Source organism: Penaeus japonicus, unplaced genomic scaffold (genome assembly GCF_977035675.1).
Source record: "Penaeus japonicus unplaced genomic scaffold, GWHDUDI00000001_assembly GWHDUDI00000041, whole genome shotgun sequence".
NCBI classification, from domain to species: Eukaryota; Metazoa; Arthropoda; class Malacostraca; order Decapoda; family Penaeidae; genus Penaeus; species Penaeus japonicus.
The window spans coordinates 4778322-4788321 of record NW_028234443.1 but is presented as its reverse complement, the minus strand read 5'-3'; the positions used below and the strand labels follow the sequence as shown (position 1 = coordinate 4788321).

The window sequence follows — 10000 nt, the reverse complement described above, 5'->3', positions numbered from 1 at the left end:
CATGACAACCAGCTATATAGTAAATCATTCTTACCATGTGTAATCCTCTATTAACCCATTCACGCCGGGGCCATTCCGGCTTTTCACAGTCGCTATACCGAGGTTTTCGAAAGCATCATCCGAACGCTTCGAGATTCTCGGGCGCACGGGCCGCGAGCCTGGGCTGCCCGCCCGCTCACCCCGAGCGCCAGCCTTGGCCAGATATCTCGTCGGCGGCGTCTGACGCGAAAACCACCAAACGTGTCAGCACGTCATCCGGCGTGAATGGGTTAATGGGACCGGCATAGAGTGTATTTCTAGGTTGAGCTATCAAGAGGTGGCAGTTCAATCTCACCTAGAACTATAGATTTCTACTTTTAACAATGCACCCATAAATTACAGCCTTGACTCTGGTGTGATTTCTATATGAGATTATGCCAACCTGATGGTTTATATTTGGCACAGCTACTTCCTTAGAGTTAATCAAATGAAAATACTCTAATCCTGCACTTAATGCATGATATGTCAATAAAATCCAGAGCTAACCGTTAGGAACAAACTATGATCTGCAATGAACAGTTGGATGGCCTGCTCTCTAAATTAAAATGTGTGCCACATAATATTAAAGGTTTAACTGCAAATCTGGGCTGAAGTTAGGAATATATGCTGAACCTTGCATCAACATAAACACCCCATAACTGATTCTATGCCATTACATTCGAACTGAATTGGGAAAAAGAATTCATAAAAATTAAGTAATCAGACCACAAAACTCTATCCTGAAATATGGAAAGAAAAATTAATTTATCATCATCTAACAGAATAAAAGGATATCAATCTGGCAGCTTCGGCTTCACCCTCAGCTTGCACGATCTTCTGTTGCCTCTCCTGTCTCGCTCTCTCGACGATGAAAGAAGCTCGCTGGGCTTCTTGCTGGGCCACCTATTGACAACAGTGAATGACTGGTATAAGTACAAGGCAGATAAATCACTTGAATTATTTATGTGCAGTTTTCTTCACTTTGTCAACATTAGATATATAACTGACACACTGTCACTAGCTTTTAATTAACTTTTCAGCATGTGCAATCTTTATATTTCTATCTTAACAGCATCATTTTGCTTATCATTAACAATTGGGATCTGTCAAAATAAAACAAATTAATATTCAGCAAGTCTATCATTTCTGTGTGTAAACCTTTCACGACATTCACCTGCTTAGCTTCAACAGCGCTGGTGTATTCTCTACCAAAGCTGAGCTCGGTGATGGACACGTCATCAAGGATTATGTTGAAGTCTTCTGCGCGCTGGGTCAGGTCACGGCGGATCATCAAAGACACCTGTGGGATCAAAATAGGTGAGAAACTCCAAAATCTGTCCTGTGTGACTTTTCCTCATTCAACTTTTCAACATCAACAAAATAATAAATCAAACTTCAGTTGAAGGAGAGTTATTTTGAATATATGGAAATACTGGTGTTTTAACCTACCTGTTGTCTCATTGTGATCAACTGAGCAGCATTAAATTTTGCCACAACAGATTTGAGGACTTCATTGCAAATAGATGGAAGCACCTGCAAAGATAACAATGGATAAATCATTGAATATATACAACACAACAAACTTTTTTTTCTATTTATAGAAAAATGCCTCTTCATATATGAAGAAAAAATAATAATAATAATAGTAACAATATAATTATTACTCTTACTAGTATTCCCATTATCATTACTTTTATTAATAATTTTTTTTAATCAATAAACAAAAACTTACCTTCTCATCAAAGTCGGGCCCCAAGGACTGGTGGATGACGGGGATGGAGGAACCAACAGGGCGAGACAAGACCCTTAGGGAAATGTTCACCATCTGCAAGTCTTTGCTACCAGTAGGCGAGCTGATCTTTCTTGGACGAGCCCTGGAAAAAATACACATACAGTGTCTGTACCACAGTTCCCTCTTCCTTATACTTGAGAGCAACATTATCATCCAAACTGGCCAGAAAGAAGGCAAATACGTCACGCCTCGTATCAACAAGAGATGACATTTCATACCTGATGTCATAGATTATAGGAATCTGGAACCATGGAACCCTGAAGTGCAGTCCTTCAGTGAAAATGTCAGGCTGTACTCCTCCAATACGGTTGAAGATAATGGCTCTGTGACCACCCTCAACTGCGGGGAAATAAAGAGGTTTTAGACATAAGAGACATCTATGATTATATGCATTAGCATCATCTTTAAAATTAATATCATAAGGATAAATTGACCCCTACAGTACGAGCAAGGCACATAAATTATGCAAATTACTGCATGCAACAAAATTACTTCCAATAAGGATACAAATCACGCTCTTAATTTTAACCTTACAATTATGATCTTTCAGATGGTGAAAGTAATGCAGTGGTTACTTAAACCCATTGCTTTATGCCTGTGCAATGGGCAAGAGCACTCCACTATGAATATTCTAGTTAAATAGAGCTTCCCATTTAGATATATCATTAACCCTCATAACATATAGATGTCAAATCTGCAATATGACCTGAATGCACAATTGTTACATAAGCAATCATTTTGAAGGCTAACAAGACCAAAAGGAACATGAATGAAATGATAACAACTGCTTCTATAGGGCAGTCAGTGTCCTTAACCCGTTCCCGACGGGGCCAATCCGGCTTAAATAGACCAAAATTCCGGGACTCTTGAACGCATAAGCCTAACGCGTCGGGATTCTCGGCCGCACTAGCCGCGAGCCAGCGCTGCGCGCTGGCTCTTCCCGCGCCCCAGGCTAGACAAAGTAACGCGTCCCCGTCGTGTAGCCTAAAAACCACTAGACGTGTTATCTTGTCATCCGTCGTTAACGGGTTAAAGGGAGCATAATTACACAACACTCCATTTTGCCTTTCAAGAACTGAAATACAGTATACTAGACAATAACTCATGAATGACATGGCAAATAGGCTGACACTTAGATAAAGATACAAGTCCAAGATATCAGATATTGCTGCCCATAGCCATTCCCCCTTAGTCTTTGAGCCTTATACTTTAAATATATGTATTCCAGCCATAGAGAGCTTGTAGACCTCCCTGCTGATTTGATGTTATGTGAGGAACCTGTCTAAGTTCTAAAAAGTCAGAATATGTAAGATGGAGGTTTATTTGGCTTTGTATAAGTATAAGAGGCAAGGAAGCCACAACCAATCTACTCACTGCCACTAGAATTTCCCTAATATTTCTTGTGGCCTGCTCAGCTATCATTATTTAAATGGGTTTCCAAGGATTGTGACTCCTATATATGGACAGTAAATGACACTAAAATTAATTTAATGCAATATTCATTAGTGTTCGAAAGTTGCAGCATTTCTGTAGAATTAATTGGGGTAATACTTCTAATTCACTTTCGAGCTTCAAACATTCAGAGACTAAGGTTGATGTAACCCAAAATATAATTGAAAAAAACAAGTGAAATGTATTGAACATTGATATTCTACATTGCCAAAGATGATAATAAGCTTGAAAAACATTATATAGAGAACAGACAATACAATTTCAAACGTTAGATATAAAAGACCATTCATTACAAAATTGCATAAGACCCAACAAACACACAAACACTCGTATCATTACATAAACCCCGTTACCACAAAAACCTCATCAAAACCAAACCTCCAAAAACACAAAACTCCTCCTCCTCCCTAAAACAAATCGACCATCCCAACCAACCCCCAACCAACAAAAAACAAAACAAAAACAAAAATCCCGTAGCACCCCGGCAGAGACCAAGCAAGCATGCAGACGACGCAACGTAACTCCCTCACTCCCTTCCACATTTCCTCTCTATTTCTCTCTCCTCACCGGTATACATAGACTGCGAAATGCCATAAGCCGCTGCCCCTGCTGTCGCCAAGAGCTTGAGACCCAAACCCAGTCCCCTAGGTCCTTTGCCGAAGCGTCCAGCGAGGTCGTTCAATTTGTCTCCCATTTTTGCTGATGTAACACGAAGACTTAGACTCACATGTAAACACTGAGGCCGGGTCGGGGGTGCTCGGACGGCGCCGGGACGATGGTTCTTTTCTCGGATGGAGGGGGTACTTCTTTTATATTTTTATTTATTTAAATTTTTTTGGAGGGTGATGGGTTAGGTTTTTTGGGATGGGTTTTTAATTTGATGTTTTTTTATTGGTTTTGGGAGGGTTTTATTTTTTTAGGGGGTTGGGAGGTGTATTGCATAAATTTTATGATTTATTACTTTTTGGGGGTTGTTGATCTGTTTTTTGCTATCACAGTAGTAGATCTAGAATAGTGACGTATTTATTATTGTTATTTATCATAATTTATCATTATTGTTATCTTCCTCTTTTTTCATCATCATCGTTGTTGTTATTACTATTATCATTAACATCATTATAATTATTACCATTACTATTTATCCTATTGTATTATCATCATTATTTTGTATAATGGTTATTATTAACATTATCGTTAGTATCATTATCATCCTAATTATCCTTGTTATCATCATTATCTTTACCATCATCATCATCATAATTATCGTATACTTATTATCTTAATCATATTCGTTATCATTATCATCATCATCATTAGCATTGTTACCATTGTCTTTTACTTAACATTTACAATCATTATTATTACTATGATCATTATTCTTATAACAATCATTATTATCATTATCTTTATCATTATCATTATCAACATATATTAGCTTTGCTATTCTCATCACCAAAGTTATTTTAATCATCATGGTTATCATTAGCATTAATACCATTATTACAGTCATCACATAGTTTTGCTGCTATTCTTATTACTGATGTTATTATTATTATCATTATCACTATTATCATTATCATTATGGTCATTATCATCATCGTTATCATTAGTATCATAATGTTACCTTTATCACTATCCCTATCATTGTTATCATTATCATTATCATTACTATCATTATTATCATTATTATTATCATCATTACTATCATTGTTATCATTATCATTATCATTACTATCATTATTATAATAACTTTTATCCTTATTGTTATCATCAATATCCTCATCATCATTATCATTATTATTATTATTATTTTCCTCATTATCATTACGATTATCAATGCGATTGTTATATTATTATCATTACCATTATCAATATTATATCATCATTGTTATCACTATTGTCATTATTATCATTGTTTCTATCATTATCACCATTGCTGTTATCATCATTATCATATTTATCATTATCATTACCATTATCATAACTATTGTTATCATCAATGTGATCATCATTACCGTTATTATCATTATTGTTATTCATATCATCATTGTTACTTCCACCATTACTATTACTACTACTACTACCACAAATACTACTACAATAAGACGTTGACAGTAACTAGATGAAATAAAACATATGAAACAAATGGGTGAATAATGCACATTAAATAAAATGTTTGAATAAGAATTTGACTTCAATTATTATAGGTTATGTAGGTTAAAAGCAGGTGTTGACTATAATGTATTCAGAAAACAACAAACACATGTCGAAATTCTCATAGATTTTGTATTTTCTGATCACATCATAAAGAAAGAAAGAAAGAAAAAGAAAAAAATCTCTGTTCTTGGGATTACTGGGAAATCAAGTGTATTTTTCATTCGGAAGAAAGTGATTCAGTTCCGCTGTTTCGTTTATTGTTAAAATATTATTAATCTTATATCTAAACTTATCTGGTTGTTATTGATAAATAGCTGTTATTCAACTGAGCTGTTATTCAACTGATCTGTTATTGATAATTGGTTGTTATTCAACTTAGCTATTATTGATAAATGACTGTTATTCAACTGGGCTGTTATTGATAAATGGCTGCTATTCAACTCGGCTGTTATTAAACTGTTATTCATGATTGCTGTTAATTAATTCAACTGTTATTCATGGTCAACTGCTATTCGCGATCAGCTGTTATTCAGCTCAAATATCATTCCTGACTAACTGTTATTCAATTCATCATTAGTTATTAAATGCAAATGTTATCCATACATTATGTCCATCATTCAACATTCATCAACACCGAAATCATGTTATAGTATAATATTAGTTGAAGAAAACGTTATAATAAGAGAAGAAAATGTGATGATAAATTACAGAGTTTAAGAGCGAAAGTAAGAATTTAAAAAAGGAAGAAAAGAACACAAGAAAGATAGCGAATAAGAAGACTATCATCATTATCATATTCATAATTATTGTTGTTACTATTAATATCATTATCATTGTAATTATTATTGTTGTTGTATATATAGAAAGAACTGGAAACTGATACAAACTGATATAAAGTTAACCTACATAGTATATATATATATATATATATATATATATATATATATATATATATATATATATATATATATATAAATATATATATATATATATTTGAAATTAGATGATATATGGTTAGTGAATTAGATGGATCAATCAATAATATTATTTATTAAAAAAAACAGCTTGTAAAGAGTGAGTGATGATAATTTATTGATAAAAATAGCGCTGACCAATGGAAAATAAATTTATTATAACTGACCGATAGGAATTAACTTGTAGAAATGATATAAAACTGATGTACATGCCTGTATGTGTGTATATGTATATATATATATATATATATATATATATATATATATATGTATATGTATATATATACCTATATACATACATATTTTCATATATGTATATATACACATTTATATGCATACATACAGACATACATACACACACACATGCACACACACACACACACACACATACACACACACACACACACACACACACACACACACACACACACACACACACACACACACATATATATATATATATATATATATATATATATATATATATATATGTATGTATATATATATATATTTATACATATTTATTTGTATATATATATGTATATGTATATATATGTATGTATATATATATATATATATATATATATATATATATATATATATATATATATTATATATGTGTGTGTGTGTGTGTGTGTGTGTGTACATTCATAATCAAGTAACTGGCAGAATAGTAAAAAAAAAAAAAAAAAAAAAAATACATATATATATATATATATATATATATATATATATATATATATATATATATATATATAACCCATCATTACTTACTAAAAGACCCTTTAAATAAGACCACGCTGACGATTTATAAAAAAAAAAAAACGAAAGAAACATATAAGACACATATCTCAAAAAATATAATCCCAAAATAAAATCGAGGGATTAGTTCAACATCATTGAAAATTGAATACGTTCGTAACCCCGATGTCTCAACGGAGTGTAAGCGACCGATGTTTGTTATGATGGCGACTCCCTTGCGGCGAGTTTCTTCCCTCTTGTCCGGGACCATTTCTTGCCTTCGTGGATTAAATATCAGCAGTCATGGGGCGAGAAAAGTGATGGTTGCTACAGCTAATACTAATTATTTCAAGTAAGAGGTTTTTGCAAAGGATTATTACCAGGGTGCGCGTTGTTTAGATCAATTGTTCCGGGCTCCTGTGTGAATGTAATTGGTAATTGTAAATTGGTAATGGTTATTCTAAGATTCCTCAGGGAAGCGAGTTATGAGATATCAAAGGATCTGAGTGAAAGAATTCTGATAACTTATTTGGTAATTCTTACTGAAATCGATAGACTGATATGGATTGGTACTGTTCATTTATATTCGTTTTAACTAAAGTTCACACACTAAAAGGATTATATTGGCTCTAGTATCTGGGGAGTGGATGATTTATGCTTTGGATATGCTGAGGTGAATATCTGAAAAGGTGTAAAGAGAATTGATACTATTATAACTGAAATAATGAGATAGTGATTAGTTGATTTCATGGAATACCTTTGGCGAGTAGGTCATAGGGTTATCTTGATGCTTGCGACACTCTAATTGCTGCCCATATGGTTGCTTAATTTGGTCAATGTCAACTAAAACATGCAAATTGCCATTATACCACAAGGAATCCAGAAACATGAGTGTGAATGACACAGCATCGTTCACAAAATTCAAAAGATAAGAGTTTTATTTAAAGTTCATAAACCGTAAAAGGAGGCTTTGATGAATTTAAGATGAATTGGAGTTTTCTGGTAAAGATACAAATTTCCAATAGGCTTCATCATGATTCAAACTAATTTGACTTTCATTTCAGTTGTAATTAATAACGAAGAATGGGGAAATCAGGAATTTTTGTTGTGGGACAAAATTACTGTTAGAGGCGGTCAAGCAATTTCTTTGGCCTGTAAACTTATGATGCTCCAGCAGTGGCCATTTAACCACCATAGATAGAGCTTGAAGTATTTCCTTATTTGGTGCTAGGTCAGAGGGAGGGTTTACAAACAGCCCACAAGATAGTTATAATTGATTATTACTACTATTACAATTACTTTTGCTATTACCATTGCTATTACTATTGCTGTTACTATTGCTATTACTACTACTATTACTACTACTATTACTACTACTACTACTACTACTACTACTACTACTACTACTACTACTACTACTAGCACTGCTGTATTTAAACCAAAGTGAACAGTGCATGCATACCTGCATTATGGTATCAGTGGATTGATATGCTCCCCACCTTTCCAGAACGCTGCCATGTGCCGCATCCTTCCATACCTCCACCAGACACCTGGGGTTGATGGACTTCTTTGACGACAAGAAGAACTGGGGCGAGCAGGAGGTGAAGGTCGGGCGTGCGTGGAAGCTAGACGAACTTCGGATCAAGAGTAATGAAGACCTACACAAGCTATGGTATGTTCCTCATGGTGCAGGTATTGCATTGAGGCTTTTATGTAGCTGTTACTTGAGGAATTGTTTTCTTTATATTATTTTTCTTTACTTTTTTTTTCTTCTTCTTTTTTTTATTGTTTTTATTCCTCCTCCATTGGCCGAGCTCCTCATCCTCCTCTCTCCTCCTTTCTCCTCATCTCTCCTCCTTTCTCCTCATCTCTCCTCTTTCCTCCTCTCTCCTCCCTCCTCCTCTCTCCTCCCTCCTCCTCTCTCCTCCCTCCTCCTCTCTTCTCTCTCCTCCTCCCTCCTCCCTCCTCCCTCCTCTCTCCTCCCTCCTCCCTCCTCTCTCTTCCCTCCTCCTCTCTCCTCCTTCCTACTCTCTTTTCCTTCCTATCTCCTTCCTTCTCTCTTTTCCTTCCTACCTCCTTCTTTCTCTCTCCTCCCTACTTCTACCTCCTCTGTTATATATATAGAATGTATATATTTGGCTAGAATAATTGTTTGTACATATTTTATACTTTATTCACATCCTATATAGATGATCGACTTTTATCGATTGATAGAACAGTTTAAATATTTAAGCACTATATATAAGATCTAATCTGGAACATTTGCTTGGGAAACAGGTATGTGCTGCTGAAGGAAAAGAACATGCTTTTGACAATGGAACACGCCTGCAAAGAAGAATATAGACTCTTTCCCAATCCAGAGAGAATAGACAAGGTAGGAAAATCTACTATATTTAGAAGAATGAGTGACCAGAAGTTGGTTCTGTAGACCTAAAACATTTATACTTCAAATGTTTTAGGTCTACAGAAGTAAGGTGTTATTCATGTCTGCATGTATAATTTTTTTTTTTTTTTCCCTTTTTTTCCCCTTTTTTTTCCCTTTTTTTTTTTCTTTTTTACTTTTACTTTTACTTTTCAGTGAATTTCAGTGAAAAGTAATCATAGACATTGCTTTAAATACTAACTGGAAATTTCTCATTAACTTATGAGATCTGAAAGTTCAACTTATGAAATATTAATGTTAGCTTATGAAATATTAGCATCAACTTACCTTCACAGGTCGAGGAGAGCATGAAAAATCTCGAAGACGTTGTGAGAGAAAGAAACCGAGCTTATTGGCTCTTGGAAACAGGGGAGACGGGGGAGAGACCAGGAGCCAGGGTCAAGGACGAACTGGGTGAGTCTGGTTCTTTGTTTTTGTGCTTCT

The 10000-nt window shown here is 34.6% G+C and overlaps 2 protein-coding genes across 2 annotated transcripts in view; one reads left to right on the top strand and one right to left on the bottom strand.

Annotated features, from left to right (window-relative positions):
* Phb2 (prohibitin 2) overlaps positions 1-4016 on the bottom strand; it is a 5193-nt gene extending 1177 nt beyond the window's left edge. Inside the window, exons 1-6 of the mRNA XM_043005669.2 lie at positions 3830-4016; positions 2029-2149; positions 1751-1892; positions 1468-1551; positions 1193-1318; positions 814-921 (exon numbers count right to left, since the gene is read on the bottom strand). Of these exons, the coding sequence (XP_042861603.1) occupies positions 814-921; positions 1193-1318; positions 1468-1551; positions 1751-1892; positions 2029-2149; positions 3830-3956 (708 nt within the window). The 5' untranslated portion in view covers positions 3957-4016. The remainder of the gene's footprint in view (positions 1-813; positions 922-1192; positions 1319-1467; positions 1552-1750; positions 1893-2028; positions 2150-3829) is intronic.
* Positions 4017-7333: 3317 nt separating this feature from the next.
* Positions 7334-10000, top strand: part of mRpL47 (mitochondrial ribosomal protein L47) — a 10663-nt gene continuing 7996 nt past the window's right edge. The window contains exons 1-4 of the mRNA XM_043005688.2: positions 7334-7486; positions 8642-8806; positions 9412-9508; positions 9853-9970. Coding sequence (XP_042861622.1) covers positions 7347-7486; positions 8642-8806; positions 9412-9508; positions 9853-9970 — 520 coding nt within the window. The 5' untranslated portion in view covers positions 7334-7346. The remainder of the gene's footprint in view (positions 7487-8641; positions 8807-9411; positions 9509-9852; positions 9971-10000) is intronic.